The following is a 23,677-nucleotide window of genomic DNA, read 5'->3' as shown; positions in this document are numbered from 1 at the left end:
GATTCATGATTACTCCATGTCTTGCTTGGTTTTGTTGGTTCTGCATCTCGTGATTCGGGCACAAGAAAGACCTTGCGCATTTATCTCTACGCTACCCATGAGCAGCTCTTGATTTTCTGTTTGATATTTTCCTCCTCCTTCCTCTTCTTCTTCTTCTTCTTCTTTCTTCTTCTTTGGATATGGATATGAATACCCGCCAATGTTGGCATGTTCTCTTTCCGCAAATTTCTTTTCTTCTGCATTCATGCATGGTCATGGCTTGCATCTCATTTATTTTACTCGACGCAGTCGACGATACTTGTACATTAAACCTATATCAATGAAAGAACTCTATCTATTTTTCGCATTGAATTGCATGTGTTGAAAATGGAAAAAAAAAAAAACTATGGATTGTCATTGTCTCGTCTATAGCATAGTAAAATAAGAATGTGCTCAAACGCCATAAGCAAAGAAAAGCAAAAAAGTAGTATGACAGGCCCGGTCATAAATGTTATCATCTCCGAGGTGGAAATCCATAAAAGTCATTCAAAATCTCATAACCGCTCAAATTCCCGAGATTGTCTAATGGGAGAAAGGCCCATACTGATGGTCTATCTCCTCAAACTTTGCCATATAACGCACATCCTCGAAATTTCCTATGGCAGCCTTCCGGGCGGAACCCGTCTGTCGTCCTGTTTGCACAGCCGCATTCTTCTGGCCAAGCTCTCTCGCAGTCCTAGCGATCTTGGCTACTTCTCCAAGCAGAGAAACCATGAGAACGTCGTTATTTTGGCAAACGAGTTCTTTGGCCAAGCCATTTTCATCAGACGGGTTGAGGAGACTAAGTTCCGAAAGGAGGCCATTGACATTGCGAATGATTGGGTGGGAGTATGCTGGTGATTCAGAGGGATTTGCGGAACAATTGGCAGAGATGCTATTGACATAAGACTTGACGAGAGTGACGCGGGATTCCAGGATACGGACTGCGTTGAGGCGGGAAGTCAGGCTTGCGATTACTGTCCAAATTATCCCCATGTTAGAATTGTATACAAAATTGATGAATAGATGGAATGTTTGGAGAGTAGGGATTTTGGTGCGACGCTTACACTGCTCCTCGTGATGATTTAGCTTGCCAACGGCTGACTCGTCCTCGATTTTGTCGGTAATTTTTGTAGGTGTGAATTCATTTTCGTTTTCATCCACTTTACGCGGGTGTGCAGAAGAAGTGTGTGAATTGTGAGATGTGACTGCCGCAGTTGCGGAGTCTTGGACAATGGTGTTGACGCCGATCATCTCAGCTTCGCCTGTCTCCATCGAATAAGGTAGTTCGCGGAACCTCAAGTTAGGCACATCCTGGCCATCAATCTCCATATCCTTAGCAGCATCATTGTCATTGTCATTGTCATTCTCTAGAGCACTTTCGTAGATAGTCAATGGGAGCTTGGCGTTGTGTGTTTCGTATGTTTGGAGTTCTGAAGGGTGGAAAGCTAGGAAGACGGCGGATTCATTATAGTACTGGAGGATCTGACGGTGGATAGGTAGGTATGCCTCATTAGGGCCATTCGGTGAAGCGGTGGACCACCATCCTACAAGCTCAAGGTGTGGATGAACATCCTTGACTGGGTATGGTGAGAGATAGTTCAATAAGCTAGTGCGGGGAATGATATACTGACATTGTTGTAGACGTGTGTCGAACCATTCCTTCAAGATTCGGAAATCACCATCAGATCCAAGTTGGGTTGGACATTCAAAGACATGTTCCAATGTAATTTCTTGTCCATTTTGCTGGCCTAAGAGGCCACCCACTACTAGACCTTTTCTCTGACGTGCTTTATGGCGAGTGAGGTGGTCAGAGATGCTGAGAAGAACAAGGGGGTGAAGCTGGATGGAGAGGCCAGATTCAGATCGCCTCTGTGAAACAAGAGAAGGTGTATCCATGCTTGGAGTCACCATTAAGGTCGTGGAAGGTGAGATGTGAAAAGCGACTGGCTGCTTGTAGTTTGATGTGATCGTAGCTGTGAAGGTGATGGCGGTCGGGTTTGGCAGAATATAGCATATTTCTGCCTAAGGCAAGATCCAAACAGCTCTCCCCGCCTCATCTCCGGAGTATTAATCTTAAAATCATTCAAGCTTCCTATGCTTCCTTGTCATGGCGATTCCGTCTACCTTTGATGCCGTAAAGGCACATCTTGCCGATGTTCAGACAGATCCCTCTACATCACTTGACATCTCCCTTATCGAACGACTCAAACTGCAACTAGTTGAAAACACCGCTCCGACTGTCCCCGCGACACTCTTATCGCAGATATCAGCCCTCTTGCCTATCCTCCAGGAAGATCCCACTCCACTCACTACACTTGCAACCAAAGCAACTAGCTATTTTAGTTTTACTGAAATCCGCTCGATCGACCCTCCCATCGATATCGTCGCTGGTTTTAAGGCCCCATCTCCTCCCATCAACCTTCTCGCTCTCTCTTTGCTGGCCAAAGCAGGGCAGGCACCTGGTGATGCTGCCATAGTAGCAGGAGACTCTGGCTTGATCGCATCCCTTGTGGAACTATGGTTGTCAACTTCGTCTACTGGAGTCGCACAGGCAGCGCTCGACACCCTGTGGGCTCTCTTGGAGGTTGACTTAGCTAGCCACCTTGAGAATGAAGAAGACCTTGCTAGTGATGAAGGACATACGGGCCAGGGCCTCATGTGGAGAAGGGTTTTCACGGATAAGGATGTTTATGGTCTTTTCTTTGGCTTGTGCAGCCTTCAAGTCGGTGCGCCAGGAGAACTGTCCAAGCGCGAGCGAACTATAGCCCAGGGCAGATTGATGGGGTTCTTGGTCAAGGCTGGCCGCTTACGCTGGGACATCATCTCAAAGCCTCAGGTTCCAGAGGTAGAGAACCAGTACCAAAGCAGCAGTCTTCTTCATTTTGCGGCGTGTCAAATGGTGGACGTGGGCGATGTCTTGATGCATATGACACTCTTGAGCTTTTACCGGGAACTTCTAGAAATTGATGCCCCTGGTCTTGCTGCTCGGAGCTGTGTTCAGTCCGCATCGACTTTTTCGTCCCCAGCATTGGACTTTTTGATCGCGGAGAAGCTTCACCCCAAGGTACTGGAATATTATTTGGATGATTCTAAGCTTGATCCCGTCGACCTTATCTACCTGCCGGGTCCTATTATGGCTTATGTCACAAGATATGCTGAGTCTTACCCCAATCATCTCCTAGGAAACCCTTGGACTGTCCTTGATGGCATAATTTCGCGCATTGGCCGGGCACTGGCCATTCCCTCTGTTCAGTGGGCACACGGGGAAGTACCCACGGGACATTTAGCCATCCTTGCTTCGCTTCCTCGAGTGTTACTTGTTGAAGCCGGCAAGCACGGTGCAAACCCTATGTTGGCTATCCCTACTAGCCCAACGAATGGAGAGGCTCTTGATACTCTGGGGAAGATCTTCCGTGGGCCAGTACATACAGCGGTGTCTGATTCTATGGATCTCAATACGTCTGGCCAGACACCCACGGACTGGGACCACGAAGCCGCTGCGGCACGCATGCTCTACTTTCTTTATCTCAATGAACATCCCAATTTCTGGAACGACATTGTTGCCGCGGCCGATATTCTCGTGATGAAGGATGTTGCGTTGTCTGCCATCTCTTTTATGAGAGCCATTGTGTCGGCTAACTGGCAGCCATTGCTCCCGGCCTCCCATGTTTCTGGCCACTCATCTCGATTCCAACTGCCATCTGAAGAGGGACTGGGACAATTGTCTCCAGGCTCTAGTGGTCTGCTTCCTTTGTCTGGGCCATGGGCTATTCTTACTCCGCCTGCACTCACCACTCTCCTTCCGTATCTCTTTAAACCACCGCGGTCCTATGGTGAATTCGTGGGCGGTGGTGCTGGTGATTCCCAAAATGCCGTCTGGAAAGTGGCCACTGCCAAGCATGATGTTCTGGTCGCACTCTACCGCGCACTTCAGGAAAGCGGAGGACAAATGGAAGGATTCGAGGATATTCTGCGAACACTGCGACAGCGAGTGAACGAGGGTCCCTCAGGGCCGGTTCAGCAGACCTTTGCCCAGGTGGAGACAGCTGGTCGATAATAAGTATCAGAATAGATTGCGCGAAAAGATAGTAACCATGAGATTTCCCTGTATCTAGATATCTCTAATGCATCAAATTGATCGACATGATTTAGCGCGGGGAAGTTTACACTAGTGAAGCCCTAATTCCAGTTCCGGCCGAGTCACGTTTCGGAGATGCGGGCGGTGAAGCCCGCAAACGCTATTTTCTTTGGAGTCGTAACTTTCTCCAACACCTCTAATGGCGCCGTGAGTGAGACTTGGGACTCTCACTACGATCCAATAATTATAATAGTGGTGCTGTGTGATCATGTCACGTTTCAATAAAGGCAAGCGCTTACCTGGCGCCGAATTCACTTGGGATGCAGACCCAGGTGGTGTGCCTGACACAGCTCCTACTCCCCTCTACCCAGTATGACCTCCCCATTCACATCTTTGAGCTTCTTTCTAGCTATTTCTTTCTCCCTTTGATAATTATGGATCGAAATCTGACCAAATACTCCGCAAAGGCATATACTGTCCCGTGGGCCCGCAAGCTCTCTCCCAAAGAACAAAATGAGGTCGATCACTACCGACACCATCGCGAACGCGATCAAGAGGGCCCTCACTACTCGGTCCTAGACTCTTCCTCCTCATCAGCCAAGAAGGGTAGTGCTGCGCGCGTCAATTTCGATCCTTTCACCGGCATGCCGTCTTACTCCGGACGATACCAGAAGAAGCGACGAACACTGCCACACATTGATCCCAGTGGACGACCTTACGAATTCAGTATGTGGAAATGATTTGGACTTCATTCTTGGGAATGCATGGACTGCAGTATCTAATGATCATTTACAGTTATGAAATATTTTCCTCGTGAACTTTGGCAGACTATTCAACCCAGCTTCCGACCAGATGCCGACTTGGATGGATATAAGCCTATGGGTTCTGGTCCTGCGAAGCGCGGATTTGAGGACGATGAAGATGATGGAGAGGATGATGCGAAAAAGAAGCGTGCTGAGGGAGATGAGGAGGGCGATGCAGATGCCGAGGAAGGGGATCTACTTGACGAGGAAGAAGGACAAGAGGAATGGGAAGAGGAGAATGACTTCGAGGATGATGAGGATGAAATGGGTGGTGATTACAATGCGGAGCAGTACTTTGATGGTGGTGATGATGACTATGGAGACGAAGATGGTGGAGATGGCGGTGGTGAGGATGTACTCTGAACCGTTGATCTGATATACCCTTTGCTTGCTTTTTTGATGTTTGGTTCGAAATTGGGCGTCCATATTTCTGGGGCTATTGCATTTGAGCGTCGGTACAGTGGATATTCAGTCCATCCATTTACTTTGAATAAAAGGACTGGAACGATTCAAAAGGTTTTCAACTCAACTTCTTCCAAAATTTACATATCTACTGTTTAGTGGTCAAGCTACGCAAGAAATCCTCAACAAGAATGAAGTGAGTCACGAATGCAAGTAAAAAGCTCTTCACCCATATTCTGCACTGCTGTCTTTGCAAGACAGTGAGCTTTGCCATATATTGCAAAGCTTGAAAAGCTTAAAAGAATCAAAACAAATATTTGAGAAATTTGTGGACTTTCCGAGTCTTTGACAATGGGCGGGAGACTCCCATTGTCCAAGTCCAAGTGTCTCTGGCATATTTTCCACAGCCTTTTGGAAATGATCTTCAAATTAAGATTAGCATTTTTCGGGTCTTGAGTTCAGCTGGTGATTTCATAGATCATTAACGTAAGATAGAGATGCGATTTCGGCGTTGATGACGTCAGCCATATCGGCCCCGCGATGGGATTTTGGGGTTTGGGGGTTTGGAGGGGCAGACAAACTACAAACATCACCAGTATGGAGGACTCCCAAAGACCTGGCCATCTAAGGTCGGTCCTTATTCTCTACGGGTCAGAGACAGGGAATGCGCAAGAAGTGGCCGAGGAATTGGGCGCAGTGACCGAGCGACTGCGTTTTGTGACGCATGTTTCCGAATTGAACCAGGTGAAGCCGGTGAGTCAATTGAACTACCTTGTGCAATTCTATGGAATTTACTTGCTAATGTCTCCTTGTAAACAGGAAACGCTATCCTCATATACCATTACTATTTTTGTTGTCTCGACTACCGGTCAAGGCGATCTACCGGCGAATGCAAGGACATTTTGGAAATCGTTGCTGCTTAAGAAACTCCCACCTACCTTTCTGAATGGTGTGAACTTTGCATCATTTGGATTGGGTGATAGCTCTTATCCCAAGTATGTTCTGAGTGGATAATCGACACCCACATGGCGCGAATGCTTATGTCTACAGGTTCAACTGGGCTGTGCGGAAGCTCTACAAGCGGCTGTTGCAGTTAGGTGCAAATGACGTTTATCCCACAGGAGAGGCAGATCAACAGCATCCAGAGGGGTTAGTGTAATTCGACTATGGTCATGGCCCGACACTAATACCTTGACAGGCTTGAAGGTACATTTCTACCGTGGGTAGCCGATTTCCGCAAGAATCTACTGGACCGACATCCTCTTCCCCCTGGGCAACATCCTATCCCAGATGATGTTCAACTACCACCAAAATGGATCTTACAGCTGAAAGGAGACACTTCAGTGGTAGAAACCAATCTTCCGACTGAAGACCAAATTGTCCAAACAGACGAATACCCCGGCTTAAAGAATCTAGACTATGATATTCGGCCACTCCCAGATACTCTCACCGCGTCTCTTGACGAGAATCGACGAGTCACTCCTCAGAATCATTGGCAGGATGTTCGTCGTATATCGCTCACGGTTCCCGAGTCCGTCTCATACGCTCCTGGTGACATGATCGCCATCACCCCCAAAAGCTCACCTACCGATGTACAAACTCTTCTCGACATCACAGGATGGAATGATATCGCAGATAAACCAATTGCTCTGGTTCCCACTCAGAGCACACCGTCACCATCACCAATACCCGGTCTCGATTCATATCCTAATTTGACCCTGCGCGCGCTTCTCATAGACTATCTGGATCTCAAAGCTATACCCCGCAGATCCTTCTTTTCCACTATTACCCACTACACGAATGATGAAATGCAAAAAGAACGTCTAATGGAGTTCACAAATCCAGAATATCTCGATGAGCTCTGGGATTACACCTCCCGACCCCGGCGGAGCATTCTCGAAGTGCTGCACGAATTCGACACGGTGAAAATCCCCTGGCAGCATGCGGTATCCGTCCTTCCCGTCATGCGGGCACGTCAGTTCAGCATCGCCAGTGGTGGCGCGCGGAAGCGAACAGCAGACGGAAAGACACAGTTTGAGCTTCTCATCGCCATTGTCAAATATCAGACCGTCATCAAAAGGATCCGCGAAGGTGTCTGCACCAGATATCTCTCTACACTCCAACCAGGAAGCACCCTTCGAGTCCAGCTCCAACCCGGTGGACTTAAATCCTCTATTCAGCAACTGACTGGACCCACTATCCTCATTGGGCCGGGTACGGGCATTGCACCTCTTCGGTCTATGCTGTGGGAGAAGGCAGCCCTGGTCCAAGCCTACCGCGAACAATACCCCGGCGTTGAGCCTCCTATTGGACCTACAGTCTTGCTCTATGGCGGTCGCAATCGAACTTCGGATTTCTTCTTCTCGGAGGAATGGGACCAACTGAGTCAACTTATTCCTCTGCAGGTTCTCACTGCATTCTCCCGTGATCAGCAGCAGAAGATCTACGTGCAAGATACGATCCGGCAAAACTTCTCGCTCTTCTTCCGACTTCTTCACGAACTGCATGGATCTGTTTATATTTGTGGTTCATCTGGACGTATGCCTCAAGCTGTACGGGAGGCATTGATTGAGTCCTTCCAGAACGGAGGTGCACCAGTACCAGGGCACCCATACACTCGGTCGCAAGCGGAGGAGTACTTAATTGGAATGGAAAAGAGTGGGAGATATAAGCAAGAGACATGGTAATTCATAGAGGATAGAAGAAAATGATTATTCGGCTTACATGGTAATCGCGGGATTCGCATGTGCTCTCGGAGATTTAGATCTATAAGTCGGCGAAACGCCTCTAAAGTGTATTATATGAGAACAAGCTCCGAGATGACACAGTTGAGTAAAGTTATATGACCGACAACATCATTTCGCTTAGCAAATACAGTGGAATATGATTTCCTGTAGGCTGTATATGCATAACCTCGGCTGACAAGAATGAGACGATCAGTCGATCAGGGCTATACTCGGGCCGCGTCGGCGTTTTCCACAGTCTTGGCACTCCGTCACCGCAGTCCTTTCTCCTCTCGCTCTTCCTCCAACTTTTCTAGATCTCTACCTGAATTGCTCAACACAAAGCAATTTCACCATGTCTACCGGCCTACGCATATTAGTACCCGTCAAGCGGGTGATCGACTACGCGGTAAAGCTCCCCAAAAACCTCCCCAAAACCAGGCTCGGCAGTGCGCACCACACGCCCTAAATCCGCGATTTGCCCGCACCTGGCCCCGTTCACCTCGAACTGTGTACAATCCACAAGAAGGAACCCAGCTGAAGAAAAACGCAACTAACGCGATCCCTTGAATCAATACAGATCAAGCCCCGCATCAACAAAGCCCAAACAGGCGTCGAAACCAACGGCGTCAAGCACTCCTTGAACCCATTCGATGAGCTCTCAATCGAAGAAGCCGTCCGCCTCCGCGAACGCAAAGGCCCTCTAAATGTCGAGAACATTCTCGCCCTCTCCGCCGGCGGTCCCAAGACCCCCGACGTTCTCCGCACAGCAATGGCCATGGGCGCCGACCGCGCATTCCACATCGACGTCCCAGAATCCGGCGACGGCGGCCCCGAGCCACTCACAATCGCTAAGCTTCTGCGCAGCGTCGTCGAGAAGGAGAACATCAACCTCGTGCTACTGGGTAAGCAGGCGATTGACGGAGACCAGGGCCAGACGGGACAGATGCTCGCTGGACTGCTCGGGTGGCCGCAGGCGAACCAGGCCAGCAAGATCGAGATTAAGGATGAGAGTGGTACAATTGAGGTGACACATGAGGTTGATGGTGGTGTGGAGACTCTGCGGGCGAAGTTACCCATGGTCATTACTACTGATTTGCGGTTGAATGAGCCTCGGTACGCTAGCTTGCCGAATATTATGAAGGCGAAGAAGAAGCCGTTGGAGAAGAAGACTTTGGCCGATTTTGGTGTTGAGGATACTCGGCGGTTGAAGACTCTTAACGTTACCGGTATGTTTCGTACGATTGGATTGGATTGGTCTTTTGCTAATTTTTTTCTTCTTTACAGAGCCTCCGCCACGCCAGGGTGGTGGCAAGGTTGAGGACGTTGATGGTCTTGTTTCTAAGCTGAAGGAGCTGGGTGCGCTCTAAATTTTGTACTGTCTCTATACCATCCGTTGTCCTTTAACGTCCCTTTATTTCCACTACGTCTGGAATGGGATTCATGAATGAAAAGAGCGCCTTTTCGTCATTCCAATCTTCTGCTAGTATTTCATCTGCCAATAAAACTAGTAAAAAAAGGAATAATAGGCCAGAACTATGAATCTATCTAGCTTCCCCGCTATTTCATACCTCGCAAGTCTTCGCTTTGCCGCTTTACGACCTTAAGATCTAGTTACCTTAATGTTACTTGATCGACCAGGTCATTATCAAAATGGCCATCAATCACCACTGGATCTGCGTCGCAGACGAACTGCACGTTAGTAAGTCGTGAAAGCAAGTAAGTAAATAAAGATATACTCAATTCAGAATGAATAAAATCACTCGTCTCGAGTCAAGTCCCTCGAGTTTGGCTTAACCTACTCCATCAGGAGATCCCAATCAACGCATTCGCGAGGAGCAGTCAAATTGCCAATTGGGCGGAGGCGATAGTCCGCCCACATCATAGTGAGGACCGTCGTGTCACCCTGGCACATCAGAGGCTTGTTTAAGTATATGGAAGCAATGATCTATAGAAACCAGCTAGCCAGCAGCGGTATCTCTTGTGGAAGAGATTCCAGCCTTACTAGTGTGATCTCTCCATGAGGCTTGTGCCTCAGCCGTCAACATCTTGGCATCATCACGAGGGGCAAAGTGACATTTCAGCGATATCCCTGAGTCCCTTCCCCCTCAATATTCCTCAGCCTTCAATTTTTGTTTGGCATCGCCTTTTTAGCTTGCCACACAATGGCTGTTACTACCCGATCGGCCACGCGTGCCAGTGCAGTGAAGCCCAAGAAGACCACAAGGAAACGCGCACTAAAGAAACAATAACACTTGCCCGCCGTCAACAACACTGTCGCGAAAACAAACGGCAATAATTCATCTCCAGAGAAAATGCCACCGACAATGGATATCGCTCCAAGATCCATCCAATGGTGTCATCCCTGATAGCGACGAAATCTTTGCCATCCTCCAAGAGATACAAAAATTCCGTGAATGCATCGTTATCTCCCGAGGCCGTCCACATGGGCTAAGTGATATTGAGTGGTTGATTATCGATAAGCCATTTTGTCCCGTTGACGTGAAACAATGCTATACTGTCTTCTGAATATCCGGACATTAACGAACTGCTAGAGTGGAGCAGCAACAAAGATATGGAAGAATTCCTTGGGTCCAAACTTTCACTCAGACTCAACGAAGCTCTTGCATCTCGCCCATGGACCCAAGAAGTTGCCGCGCTGCTACACCCTACTAGACATATCATAGTCGCCAACCCGATTTCCCTTCTACAGATGATTTATGAGGTCCTAACAGTCTATTTCCCTGCCGACTTAGACCAGAAAAGTATCTTCTCTATTGAAAAGTTTAGAGGGTTACCTTGCTTTAACTTTGAGCCTGAATCCCTACCTGAAAACCCTTGGGGAGCGCTCGTGGCCAACTTTCCTGTAATGTGGAAAGAGGGGACCTGTGAGTATCAAGGGATCACTGCGAAGCTATTTATTTGGTTCATCAAGTTTTATAACATGGAAGGAGAACGGATCTTCAAAGAAAAGTTGAAGAAGTATAATGCACGCGGGAGGCTGGTCCCGGACGCCATGGGGGATTTCTTTGGCCAGTTGGAGGATCTTGGGATGATCGGACACGAATCTATACATGTTTCATTCTTGGAGGTGATTCACTATATTTCGGAGAACTTTGTATCGGAGAATTACGTACCAGGGTCTCCTTTTCCTCGCTTCGGCAAAATGCCACCAGAGTGTTTCGAAGATGATTCCGATTTATAAGAAAAAAAGTTATGGCAGACCAGGTTGCACTGGATGACACCAATTTGTTCGAATTTGCAGAATAATAAGTAGACTCTTAAAGAAGCTCACTTTTACCCGATTTAAGATTACTCGGGCACATCAAAGTCACCCAGGAGATGTCTCGCAGGACACAACATTTGAAGGTGGCACGCGGATTCACCGAGACAGAGTTGATAGTTTATGTATAATTGTCACAGTCATACTGGTGTTTTTTTGATAATAAATAACTTGTTCATCTACTTGCCTGATGGATTCTGTGCTACAGCAGTTTGAGCGATAAACACTTAAGGGGACACGCAATTAAGCGGGGGAAAGGAGCTTGAGACTAATCTATGCAGCTATATTCGGACTTGCTCGTTATATCATATTTCCAAAGCTAATGATTTCGCACAGTTGACTGCCAATTACATGCTTCCAAGGCTGAGATTATTGTTAGTATTACTGTTGCATTGTATTCACCTCCAGATATTGGGATCTTTCAATCATGGTTTAGCAATAGTCATCCTGAATACGCGTCCAAGGCTGTCGTGGTATCGGCAGTTTATGATAAATACACCAGCGCTCCCTCAGAAGGTTTGCTCGGCTTTTTTCTACATCACTTTTGCCCGGCAGACTACATCTCTACTGCTGGTTAGCCTCACTTTAATGGCGTCATGGCTAACGCTGGCCCAATCCAGTCAGGATGTCAGTTCGTTTCGTTTATGTGAAACATCTGACTTTCGTACTTTGTTTTCATGATAGTTGATAACATTCAAAAGATGAAAGGAATTTTTTGAAAAGAAAAAGAATTTGAAAAGAAAAAGAATTTAAAAAAAGATGATGCGTGCTGCAGGACTCGAACCTGCGCAACTTTCGTTACTGGGATTTCCAACTCCGTTTGTACGAAGCTAAGCTTTGCTTGAACTGCGATATTTTGTTAGTATTGAGAATCGAACTGATGTTCGGTAAGTGGTACATACTCCAGCGCCTTAACCGCTCGGCCAAACACGCAGTTGTGTTGAAGAGTGCCAGCTTTTTTAAATCTAAGTAATAACTTTACCCAGCTCTCCTCACCTGGTCTCTACTTCTTGTGGTTCCACTTCCCTTCGGATTATCGCTGTATACAGCCCCCTTGCATTGATGAGCAAAGTATGTGGATTTATTGGTGTTTCTGTACTTTACACAGATATGATACATGTAGAGATGAAACCTCACTTTGTAATGACGCAATTATTCAAACGAAAGAACAAGTTCTGATTAAAAAAATTCAAAAAAAATTGCATAAAATAAATAAAAAAAAAAGATAATGCATGCTGCAGGACTCGAACCTGCGCAACTTTCGTTACTGGGATTTCCAACTCCGTTTGTACGAAGCTAAGCTTTGCTTGAACTGTAATAATTTGTTAGTATTGAGATTCGAACTGGTGTTCAGTAAGTTATACATACTCCAGCGCCTTAACCACTCGGCCAAACATGCGTTTGTATGACGATGTTTCATATCATGTGATTATATCCACCCTTCCATTTTCTCAATATGTCAATCCCTACTCGACATGTCACACCAGAACAAATGAGCCGTGATCTCAGGCTGGACCTGGATTCAATTTGTTAAAATGCACATCAAAGATAGTTTAGTACTCTCTTTGCATGTATGTCATGCACTCTGCATTCCTTCTTCTATGTATTTTGCTATGTACACCTCATACCTAAGGCAACTGCCCAAATGGTATATATTTTCCGGAGTGGTCTGAACTGGGGAGAAACCTGAAACTCCAAGTCAGTACTTTTGATTGGAAAAGACAACGCGATAATCCACGCTATTTGATAAATGGCAGCCTTCAAATGTTGAGCGTGTCTCACATAAGCAAGCAGGCATCGACATTAGTAAGATGCAATTCAAATGGTGTAATTGGGTAATGACACGTGACTACCTGAGGATCCCCAAAAGTGGCGTCGAGGTAAATGCCCCACCAAGCAGCCCTGCAGTACTACAGCTGGGGATTATCAGGCGAACATGATGTACAAACATCGGATTGATAGCAAAACATGTGGTAATCTGGCGAATAATAGCGATGTGAAAATTCGAATCTGACGAATCGTACCTGGGCGTACCTAGGTCGGGACTGGTCTGGAACCCTTGGATCTATGGAAAGCTTTGATTGCCGAAGGGTTCGAAGTGGGGGCTTATGATCTATTGTAGACAATATACGCGGATTCAGCTGGGAAGGTAAATTATAAATTATAATTAAAATTCGAAACCATCTGTATTGTCCTTAACGTTTGATGAATCCATTCACGAAGTTAGATGATCATATCATATAGCACCAAAGGGCAACGTGCAGGATAAGTTATAGAGTCGATGACGTCTTTCCGCGCGTTCCCAGTGAACTTGACTCGTGATTCCAGCTTTTTGGCCACAGGCGCCACACTCACTTTCCGTCTGACCCGATGCCGATACTTCCAAGGTTTTTTCGGATTTAAATGCTTTATATTATTCCATACGGCCCCGCTATATAAATCATTTGTTCTTTTCTGCGTATTTTCCCACACCTTCTGCTAGAGATTCTTTCGATCTCACTCAAGTGCCGGTAAGTCAAAGTCTTCTTTCCAATGCTGTTTTGGGTATACATTCCACATATGTCGCAGCACCACATAGACAAGCTCCCAACTTGCGCAACATGAACCTCATCAGCCCTGTGGAACAATGTCAACTGGTAGGAACTATATTAACGATCTCGATAAACCCCCAGACTTTTACTGTTGGACAAAACCCTTCGGATCCGAACATTCCTCCCCGCATTCTCCAGTGACGATCTCTCCGGATTCTTTCAAATCTCTCGATCTGCATTCCGGATCCATTTAAGAAGCATTCCACGATTCCCATGGTCCCGTTTGCGCACCTGTCGCGTTTCAGATAGTAGAACCTACCGAAAAGAGGGCGCCTTCCCGCGAAACTTTTTCTCTTTGCTTCTCCCATATTGGTGTAATCATGTCCGAATCTACCTGGGAAAAGACAAAGCGATTCTCCAAAAAGGGCTTCGACAAAACATGGGCGACCGTCGACAAACTTGGCGCCCCGGTTAATCGCCTCTCCAATAAGCTTGGCGCCGAGGCCTTTTGGCCTATGGCCATCGACAAAGAAAGCGACAAAGCCGCGCGCATTTTGCGCAGTTTCTGCAAAGATGGTTTCTATGCCGCCGATACCGAGGACGGATATGACGAGAATGGCAAAATCAATCGCCCCAAGGGCAAGCAAAAGGTCATCAAGAAGATTCCGTCGCAAGTCATCAAAAATGCCAAAGGTATCGCTGTCTTCACCACCATGCGAACCGGCCTTTGGGTGAGTGGTTCGGGTGGAAGTGGTGTGTTGCTCGCTCGGATCCCCGAGACAGGCGAATGGAGCCCGCCATCTGGTATCATGCTGCACACTGCTGGCATTGGTTTCCTCGCTGGTGTCGACATCTACGACTGTGTCGTCATCATTAATACTCAGCAAGCTCTAGAGGCGTTCAAGAAGCTGCGCTGCACACTCGGTGGCGAGGTTAGTGTGGCGGCTGGTCCCGTTGGAATGGGTGGCGTGCTCGATTCCGAGGTTCACAAGCGTCAGTCCCCGATCTGGACCTACATGAAGAGTAAGGGTCTTTATGCGGGTGTGGCCGTCGACGGCACTATCATTATCGAGCGAAGCGACGAGAACGAACGCTTCTACGGCGAGCGAATCTCCGTTACCGATATCCTCGCCGGCAAAGTCCGCCACCCACCTGCGTCGATCAATACCCTTCTGCAAACCCTCAAAGCCGCTCAGGGAGACCGCGACGTGGATGAAAGCCTGATTCCGGCTCCTGGCGAGACCCCTGGCGACATTGAACTCGACGACGGCCACGCCTTCGGTGTCCCCTCGGCCGAAGACCCCGATCCGTATGGAGTGAAAGCGTTGGAGGCTGAGGGGTTGTTTATTCGGGAGGCCAGCACCAAGGTGAGGCCAAGCCCCGAGACCTTTGAGTTCCGGCCCAATCCGAGCAGCCCGGTCTATGCGACTTTTTCGCGGCGCAGCCTTGACAGCTCGCCGCGGAACAGCTGGCGGACCAGTATGCAGAGTTATTCCAGCGTGAATCGCGGGACTCAGACGGATAGCAGTACCCAGACGGATTTCCCGCTAACAACGCCCACTTCAGTGAGCCGAGCGTCTTCGCGGAGTGCGAAGGAATCGACGGGTGTTTCTGAGAATCCCGAGGAGAGATGGGAGGCAGTGCCGATCGGTGGCGAGGAAGAGGACAAGGATTTGTTGGATGCGAAGAGACTGATTGCACGAGCGGAGATTGAAAATGAAAACGAAGAAGACCAGCCAATTGACTATGACGACGACTTTGAGGTCCATGAAGTTACCAACGCGACTATCACCAAGCAGGAGCGAGCTGTCGAGTCACCTGTTGAAGAACGTCCGGCTACTGCGGACTCTTCGCGCAGCTCACCCAATTTCACTCGCGCTCGTCTCGTCACTATCAATAAAAATAAACGACCTACCCCACCGGCCTTACCTCCCCGTCACCCCCGTCACACCTGGGGATCGGGTTCTAGTCGCGAATCTACCTCTCCCACTGGCCTCTCGCATTCTAGTCGCAGCACCGAGCCCACCGAAACTACCGGTGATTCGGGTGACCTGACTGAGCCGGCTAGCGGATTTGCGGCCTTGCCCTCGAATGTGACCATGCTCCAGACGAACACTGCTCTGCCAGTTGTCGTTGACGAGGATGATTTTGACGAGGAGGACCTCAAGTCTGAGCCTGAGACGCCAGCCGAGAAAGATGAATTCCACTCAGTCAATGGAGACGTCGAGGAGTCTGAGCCCGCGGAGGAAAATGTCTTCCAGACTCCGATTGGTGATGTTCCAGCTTTGGAAACCGAGAAGATCGAGAAAGATGAGCCGGAGACTACCTCTCCCAAATCCGATGTCTCTCTAAAGTCTGACGTCCCGGCAACTGAAACCAACGCCTCTGGTGAAGACCTTCACCTCGATGCTTTGGAAGCTGCAGCAGAGAAGTCCAATGTGCAACCCAAGACTGAGGAGTTTGATGCCGACAAGGTCAACTCTGAAGACCAGAGCAATGGTGTTGTCAACATCCACTCTTTGAATGCCCAGGCAGCTTGAACAGCTTACTCATCCTCTACTTCGATTTTCTTCTGTACATCACAATACCGGTTGGGCAGGAGTTGGATATGATACCCTGGTTTCTTCTTTTATTCTCGCTATAATCCTTGTCTTCTTTCTCCCATCACATCGATGCGGGCACTTGCTTCCCGATCAAAACGGACTCAGGTTCATCTGTTGCATTTCTAGCGTGTTCTGCATTTCAACCGATCATTTGGCGTCTATTTGGTTTAAACTTCATTAATGATGCCATTCCCTCTTTGTTGATAGAGTTGTTTAACACGCATCATCCAAATTTTACTTTCAGAATATCGCTACTGCATTCGGGGGACTTGCAACTCCACCAGGAACCTACAAATTCATTCCATTAGTCAAAATGCATCCATCCATGGAAGCTCATCACATACCTTAAGAGGAACACTCGTCAAAAAAAAAGAATACCTTCCCAACTCCTTCGCCGTCCTGGCCAACTCCTCCAAATCAAACATCTCTCCCAAAGGAAGTCCCCACCCCGCTAAAGCCCACTGATGAATCGACACGTTGGGATCATTATACGGACCATTAACAGGTGCTCGCTCAAAACTAGGCGAATCCCCAGCAACAGCAGCAAATCTAGACTCCCACAGCCACCGCAAGGATTCTTTCGTCGCTTCTAGCCCTAGTAACCCTCCCGGCTGGCGCGAAGGATACCCTTGTTGCTCCGATACCGAGAGAAAGTTATAAACAGCCGTAAACCCAACTCGAAGAAAAAGTATATCACCAGCTCGAATTTGAATATGCTGCTCTTTGATAATGGTTAGGATTTCTTGAATCGTAACACTTCCTGATTCAAGGGGGTTGAGATCTTTGCCATTGCGCATAGCCCAGTCCGCGTAGTCAATTAGAATTCCGCGACCGATGATTCCTCCTTTTTCTGTCCAATCTGTGATGAGAATTCGTATAAGTCTACATTCTTCTAGATAGCGGTACAACAAAACTAACGATCAATCCCAAGGACATTCGTATCGAAATCAGATTGTTGATGTCCGTTGTAGAATCGCCCAGATCGATACGCTATCAGTTATTCAGTCATTGGAATCCGTACAAATCTCCAAAATAGTCATATCTTACCGAAATGCCGAAATCCATCCCACTGCGTGCTACTCTGCGTATTCATATGCACTTCATCATCATTCATAGGCACGGAGGGATGATGCACAATCCGATGTTCGAACACCTTTCGCTCATCTGTCGGGAAAGATGGCTTATCAAGTGGCCAATCTAGTGATATCCGGACTCCTTTCTGAATCTCTTTTGCTGCGGCTGCTACCACGTCCGGCGTGAGGAGGTTCAGCATGCCTAGTTGGTCGTCTGGTCCGAAGAGACCCCACGCGTTACCTGGTGGGCCGTTTTTGTCTAGGGGCAGAGCGTCAAAAGTGGGCCATTCTTTTGGTATCATTTTGAGTTCAAATGTTGCTGGTAATGTTATGGAGTTTGTTCTGTGCCCAGATGATGCTGTTCAATTCTTGTGGTGGATTACCCCCGCGCGGGGGGTAAAGCCCCACTACCTATCTTTTACGCTCCGGTGCTGGGCTCACCATGGCCTACTAGGTAATAGTGACTAGTAGGAATTCAGCTATTTTAGTTAGAAAAATCCAGAGGTTGGTACTCACGTTATCGACTCCTGTTATTATCGTATATCATGCAACTCAGAATGGCCTTTGGTGAAATGACCGGTGTTTCTAATATAGCAACGAAAACTCGCAACTATCAGACTAGTGAAGAGTGGCTTATAGGCTGTTTTGCAATATAAAGGGGTGATCTGAATGTAGAATGCAAAGCATTTCGAGCAGGCAGATGCATGATCGGGAGGACAGAAATATTTCAAAAAATCAGGTTACCTTCAATAGCTTACTCTGGTCTAAATTTGGTACGTTCAATAATATGCTATAATAGTTTAAAGCCTAATATCATTTACGTTTAATTATGGCGCTGAGTATGTTGCATGTGTGAGCCCCTCTTTTCCCCACTAATTTGGTAGTAGGCGTGGTGGTCAGACACCAATGCTATCTAGTCTGAAATAAGTACACTCCACCAAGGCTTCAGAACCACTAAGCGAGATGCAGACTATATTTGGCATGGACCGAGTAAGACCAATCATGTCTATTCTGCTTTATTCTTGGCACTCGTATTGTGTTCACATTGGCCAGCAATGACACCGATATGGGTCTGTCGTAGCCCCCCGCTCGCTCATGCCTTGTTATTGTATCTCGCGGTTTCGCCTTTTTTCTCTTTCTTCATTTTTCTATCATCTAGTATTAAAATCACAAGATGCTCTTATCCTTCCACACACTCTACCAAAACGCCACAATGGCTAATCTAGCCACTGTGGGTATTGGTGGATTTCTAATTTCCTCGTTCATCAAAACCATCTATCGACTATATTTCCACCCCCTCAGTAAAATCCCTGGGCCCAAGCTCGCCGCTGCCTCGAGTGCATACATCTTTTATTTCAACGTCATCAAGCGAGGTGTATTTATTTGGGAGCTTGAACGACTACACGAAGTCTATGGTTAGTATCCACGGCTATCCCCGAACCTTAACTTAATCGGATACAGGACCTATTGTTCGGGTTTCGCCGAGAGAGGTCCACATAAAAGATTCGAGCTACTACGAGGATGTCTATGCTTCCCGCTTGCGAGTTCGAGAGAAGGACTTCGCCAGTATCCGCCAATTTGATCTTGAGGGATCCGCATTCTCTAGTATCTCCGCCGAGGACCATCGTGAACGTCGTGCGCCCTTGGAGAAATTCTTTTCAAAGTCAGCCATCATAAAAATGGAGAATACAATCCACAAGACCCTGGATCAGCTACGTGAGCACCTTACAAGTGCCTGCCGGTCTTACAAAGTTGTCAACTTGGACGCTGGCTTTGCGAGTCTGGCTGCAGACATCATTAATGAATACAGCCTTGGATACCACAGCGGCAACCTCGACCAAGAAGATTTCAATGAGCATGTACGGGATGGAATCAACGCTCTGTTCCAATCAGCCCATATTATGTTCTTCTTCCCGATCCTGAAGACCGTCTTCGACTGTCTTCCGTTATCAGCTCTCAAAGTGATAAGCCCCAGCGCCTTCGCTCTGGCGGACCAAAAGATCGATATCCATAACCGAGTATCAAATATCTTTGCAGGAAAACGTTCGGAACATGGATCGATTATGCAGTCTCTGGCTGACAGTGGATTACCTGAGCATTTACGAGGCTCTCAAAGACTTGCGAATGACGCCTTCGCTATTTTAATCGGAGGCACAGAGACAACTGCCAGATCTCTTGCACTTGGCTTTTATCATATTCTCAGTGACAACACTGTCAAAGCCAAAATGCGAGAGGAACTGCGATCCGTCATGCCAACACCTCAGACCCGCCCGACGTGGACCCAACTGGAACAACTTCCTTATCTGGTTTGTCTTCTATAATTCATTTATCCTTAATATAAGGCTTTAACTGAGAAACGTGTAGTCTGGCATTGTTTTGGAAACCCTGCGCCTGTCCACTGGGATTGCCACTCGGTCATCTCGTGTTGCGCCCACAGAAACATTGGTCTACAAGGGTCATACCATCCCGCCAGGAGTGGGTGATATTCTCTCGATTTTCCTGAAATCTCAGCTAACACATTATCAGACTCTCATTGGCCAAACAAACTACTTTGTCCTTATGGATCCAGTAATTTTCCCTAACCCCCACGCCTTCGATCCAGAGAGATGGATGCGCGCTGCTGCCAAGGGCGAGTCACTACACCGCTATCTAGTGAACTTTGGGAAAGGAACGCGAATCTGCCTTGGAATGAAGTATGACAATTTCGTTCAAGCATTAAACCTTTACTGACTTTATTTGTAGTCTGGCCTACGCTGAGCTGTATCTGACCCTTGCCACGCTTATTCGCCAATTTGAGTTTGAGTTATATGATACGACTGAGAGGAATCTTGCTTTTGTTCGTGATTTTGGAACACCTTATCCCGATGAAGGAAACTATAGTCTCAAAGTTCTGGTGAAAGGGCTGGTTCAGGAATGAGGTCATGCACATGTGTGGGTTTCCGAGGTACCTCGAGAGCAGTTTCACGAATTTTCGATGCACAGATATACGCAGAATGCAAAGTGCAAATAGGATAGACGTATAAATTATCATTGGCCGTGATTGATATCATTTATCTGGAGATACGCACCTAAAGTCCGGTTATCTCCGGGTATTACGCATGACGATATCAAAAGCTTACAAGGAACCACATTCGCAAATTCCAGTCACATCTCCATCTTGCACATCAAGAACAAAATGCCTTCGCAGAAAAGTATTCAGGCGGGACTGTCGCTCATTCAGAACGACAAGTCCAAGATCCTTAGCTTGACCATCGGAAGCCACGAAACCATCGAGCCAGGGGTGTACATACCCCGCGCTGGTCAGATTCCTTCAATCCAGGTAATCACAGCAATAGTTGACAAAATACAGATGCCCAATCACCCCCAAAGCTCTCTTTTCCCGGCCTTTCAACTGACAAGACCTACTTCGTCGTATCTTTGGATATCGACGCACCTTTCCCATCCTTTGGAGTCCTTGGCCCCATCCTACACTGGATCCAGCCTGGAGTCAAGGTTACGGAGTCAGGAGAGCTAGATCTGAGTGGACCCTTTGTTGCTAATTATATTGGTCCTGCGCCTCCACCGGGTAGCAGTCCCCACCGCTATACTTTCTACCTTTATGAAGAGCCAGCTGGGTTTGATATTGCAAAGTACGCTCCGGCCAATGGTCAGAAATTGGGAAACTGGTCTCGAATTCGATATGACCTTGATGCTTGGGCAAAGGAGATCAATTTGGGTCCTGTTCTGGCGTTCAACTATTTTACCAGTAACTAGATTCTGTCCATATCTACTAGTGTGAGGTTATTAATGTCTACAAGTATGAGGTTGTTAAAATTCAGCAGCATTAAATTTTCCCCCATAATACTCCCACTCTGCTGTACCTAAGGTACTCCCGGGATCGCTCGTGCTTTCCCTACAATGTTCATTCCATTCACTCGCTTCCATTTCCTTGATAAAACTTCATTTACTGCCTTACATCCTTTGATCAGTTCACCCACCAACTACCATCTCAGCACCTACTCCATCGGTTCTCCATTTCTGTTATGTTATGCTGCACTTTGTCTTGGCTCCTTTGTTTCTACAATACTGGATCATATTACTAGGGATAGTCCGACCGAGGTCAAGTGTCCCCACTTCCTCGGAAAGCTGACTCCCTTGACAAACCCATGAATCCTTTGGCTCTTCCCGGCGTTTGTGCATATTCATTCTTTGAAGCCTCAGTCACAATGCAATTACTGGCAATCGCCTACCAGCAAACTCTCTCCATGGTATAAAATCCAAAAACTTTGCCAATCATGGGTACTCTTCCTACCCTGACTTACCTTTCCAAATCCAATTCATATCCATCATCAATTCTACTTCCTTCTCGGGCTCACTATGGCGACAAGCAGAGCATCTACCTCAAAGAAAGGCAACGAAAGGGACCCTTTGGAGGCATTGATTATTTCGCTCCATGGAAATTTGGGCCAAAAGCATGGTTCGCTCTATACCAGCTGAAGCTAGATAATACTTCCGAATGAAATGGCTGAATTTTCGATACAGAAGCGATTAAAGTCATGGTTGAAGCATGTGGTGCCCTTCTCGAAGAGCACGAGATGAGGGTTGATAAATGCACCCATCTCATTACGACAGAGGCATATCTCAAGAAGAAAAGTCTGCCTTCAAAGAGTAAATAATTCGCCTTATATCATTGGAATGAAATACGCTAACAAGATTGCTTGCACAGTTCGAGACGCAGCCTCCAAGGGCTGCGAAATTGTCACCCTGGAATGGTTGCTCCGGTCTATCCAAAAAGGATATATCATCGACACCAAAGACTTCAAGCTAGAGACGACCAAAACAGCTAGACTCAGACTGCAAGCGACGACAGTCAAAGTCCCAAAGGAATTTCGGAAGCTCATTGTGGATGAGACATTCCCCGGTTATTCAGAGGGTGAGTGTACTTTGGGGCTATATCTTGGGTAATCAGGTGTGTGAGCTTTATACATACTGACCAACACCAAATAGGATTTACTGTCTGGGTCCACAAAGAAGTCTTCTGGGATGCAACCCTGGTTAGACTCGTGGCTCAAAATCTCGGAGAAACCAAATCTCAACTTGTCGTCCGTCGCAGTCAGCTACTTCATGATCCAAAGGCAAATAAATATTACACATTCATGGTTGAGAAGACGGGGGAAAAGGTTTCTCAATCCAGCCTTGTAGGTCAAGGTAAGCTGGAACAAGCCAAAGACCTCTTTCAAGGGATATTCTACGATGCTACCGGTCTTCATTGGGAGTATCGTCACGACGACCCAAAGAAAAACAAATTCATTTACGCCGAGTGCAATTTTAGCGACGAGGAGGCCAGTCTGTCTGTCTTGGGTACCAAAACCCATAAACCACATCCACCCGCTATTAAAGCCGTCCTCAACCTCATCATTGAACCCGGCTCGGAAAATCAGCTAATTAAACAATGCCTGAAAAAGAACGCTGGTGGCCCTGTGATGCTTGGTAAGTCGACAATGAGTATTCATCAGCTACGTGTTGGTATATGTCTCTTGAAGCAGCTGCTGAAACGTCCAAAACTTGCGAATGAAATCGTGACTGGGACGGGGCCTGCATCGAGTGTGCTTAAAATCTATCAATGCCTCATCGGCTCTGTGGAAAGTAAAAGTCCAGCTTCTTTAGAATGGATTCAGCGCGAGCAAGACTTTTTGTCATACCTCCGCATTCTTGCAATGGCCTCCCACCCGGGTCTGCCTTCTGGATGGGCTGAAAGTCGACTCTCACCACATTTGCATCGACTTCTGGGTCTCAAACACATGACGCTAGGTGACTATGTCTCAAAAATTTCATGAAGGACTTTATCGAGATCAAAGCTCACTTCTACTAGTGGATAAATGCACCAAGGAATACCAGGCTCTGAAGAATTATTTTAACTTCTCAGACTACAGTTCCGTGTATGGATATGGGTCCTATGGGGTCAGTATAGCATGTCCTGATTACTGCACCTATGACTAAACAATTGAACCGCAGCCCACTCAGCTAAAAAACATTTTCCGCATCGAGCGCCTGACCGAATCTGACCGATTTATCGCGTGGACAAAGCAGAAATGTAATGATCAATGTCGACTACTCATGTGGCATGGCTCGGGAAACGCCAGCTTTCAGGGAATTTTGGCAAAGGGACTGCTTGGGGGAT

General features: G+C 47.2%; 10 protein-coding genes across 10 annotated transcripts; 8 read left to right on the top strand and 2 right to left on the bottom strand.

Annotated features, from left to right (window-relative positions):
• Positions 1-561: 561 nt before the first annotated feature.
• Positions 562-1,917, bottom strand: N7520_008999 (COP9 signalosome complex subunit 6; the record flags this gene model as incomplete). Its single annotated transcript, XM_057142933.1, has 1 exon — positions 562-1,917. One exon carries the CDS (start codon positions 1,915-1,917, stop codon positions 562-564), a length of 1,356 nt encoding a protein of 451 aa, XP_056992221.1.
• Positions 1,918-2,128: 211 nt separating this feature from the next.
• N7520_008998 (uncharacterized protein) lies at positions 2,129-4,078 on the top strand (the record flags this gene model as incomplete). The annotated part of the gene is made up of 1 exon (XM_057142932.1): positions 2,129-4,078. One exon carries the CDS (start codon positions 2,129-2,131, stop codon positions 4,076-4,078), a length of 1,950 nt encoding a protein of 649 aa, XP_056992220.1.
• A 156-nt stretch (positions 4,079-4,234) lies between these two features.
• N7520_008997 (DNA-directed RNA polymerase III subunit C31) lies at positions 4,235-5,265 on the top strand (the record flags this gene model as incomplete). Its single annotated transcript, XM_057142931.1, has 4 exons — positions 4,235-4,306; positions 4,353-4,469; positions 4,567-4,825; positions 4,895-5,265. The coding sequence occupies 4 exons, from the start codon at positions 4,235-4,237 to the stop codon at positions 5,263-5,265; spliced, it is 819 nt and encodes a 272-aa protein (XP_056992219.1).
• Positions 5,266-5,901: 636 nt separating this feature from the next.
• tah18 (NAPDH-dependent diflavin reductase) lies at positions 5,902-7,991 on the top strand (the record flags this gene model as incomplete). The annotated part of the gene is made up of 4 exons (XM_057142930.1): positions 5,902-6,057; positions 6,124-6,299; positions 6,355-6,453; positions 6,503-7,991. The coding sequence occupies 4 exons, from the start codon at positions 5,902-5,904 to the stop codon at positions 7,989-7,991; spliced, it is 1,920 nt and encodes a 639-aa protein (XP_056992218.1).
• Positions 7,992-8,382: 391 nt separating this feature from the next.
• On the top strand, positions 8,383-9,397 carry N7520_008995 (electron transfer flavoprotein subunit beta/FixA family protein; the record flags this gene model as incomplete). Its single annotated transcript, XM_057142929.1, has 3 exons — positions 8,383-8,436; positions 8,608-9,256; positions 9,315-9,397. 3 exons carry the CDS (start codon positions 8,383-8,385, stop codon positions 9,395-9,397), a joined length of 786 nt encoding a protein of 261 aa, XP_056992217.1.
• Positions 9,398-14,221: 4,824 nt separating this feature from the next.
• On the top strand, positions 14,222-16,381 carry N7520_008994 (lipid-binding SYLF domain-containing protein; the record flags this gene model as incomplete). The annotated part of the gene is made up of 1 exon (XM_057142928.1): positions 14,222-16,381. One exon carries the CDS (start codon positions 14,222-14,224, stop codon positions 16,379-16,381), a length of 2,160 nt encoding a protein of 719 aa, XP_056992216.1.
• Positions 16,382-16,684: 303 nt separating this feature from the next.
• N7520_008993 (uncharacterized protein) lies at positions 16,685-17,819 on the bottom strand (the record flags this gene model as incomplete). Its single annotated transcript, XM_057142927.1, has 4 exons — positions 16,685-16,732; positions 16,789-17,303; positions 17,363-17,434; positions 17,492-17,819. The coding sequence occupies 4 exons, from the start codon at positions 17,817-17,819 to the stop codon at positions 16,685-16,687; spliced, it is 963 nt and encodes a 320-aa protein (XP_056992215.1).
• A 911-nt stretch (positions 17,820-18,730) lies between these two features.
• On the top strand, positions 18,731-20,434 carry N7520_008992 (cytochrome P450; the record flags this gene model as incomplete). The annotated part of the gene is made up of 5 exons (XM_057142926.1): positions 18,731-18,932; positions 18,979-19,823; positions 19,882-19,992; positions 20,044-20,210; positions 20,260-20,434. The coding sequence occupies 5 exons, from the start codon at positions 18,731-18,733 to the stop codon at positions 20,432-20,434; spliced, it is 1,500 nt and encodes a 499-aa protein (XP_056992214.1).
• Positions 20,435-20,692: 258 nt separating this feature from the next.
• Positions 20,693-21,270, top strand: N7520_008991 (YbhB/YbcL family Raf kinase inhibitor-like protein; the record flags this gene model as incomplete). Its single annotated transcript, XM_057142925.1, has 2 exons — positions 20,693-20,816; positions 20,867-21,270. 2 exons carry the CDS (start codon positions 20,693-20,695, stop codon positions 21,268-21,270), a joined length of 528 nt encoding a protein of 175 aa, XP_056992213.1.
• Positions 21,271-21,873: 603 nt separating this feature from the next.
• N7520_008990 (putative poly(ADP)-ribose polymerase PARP) lies at positions 21,874-23,333 on the top strand (the record flags this gene model as incomplete). Its single annotated transcript, XM_057142924.1, has 4 exons — positions 21,874-21,973; positions 22,039-22,164; positions 22,223-22,429; positions 22,504-23,333. The coding sequence occupies 4 exons, from the start codon at positions 21,874-21,876 to the stop codon at positions 23,331-23,333; spliced, it is 1,263 nt and encodes a 420-aa protein (XP_056992212.1).
• Positions 23,334-23,677: the final 344 nt, after the last annotated feature.

This window comes from Penicillium odoratum (genome assembly GCF_028828045.1).
Source record: "Penicillium odoratum strain IBT 22623 chromosome Unknown utg000006l_segment0_segment0, whole genome shotgun sequence".
Taxonomy (NCBI): domain Eukaryota; kingdom Fungi; phylum Ascomycota; class Eurotiomycetes; order Eurotiales; family Aspergillaceae; genus Penicillium; species Penicillium odoratum.
Note: the sequence above shows the minus strand (reverse complement) of the source record. Positions and strands in the feature narration are given on the sequence as shown.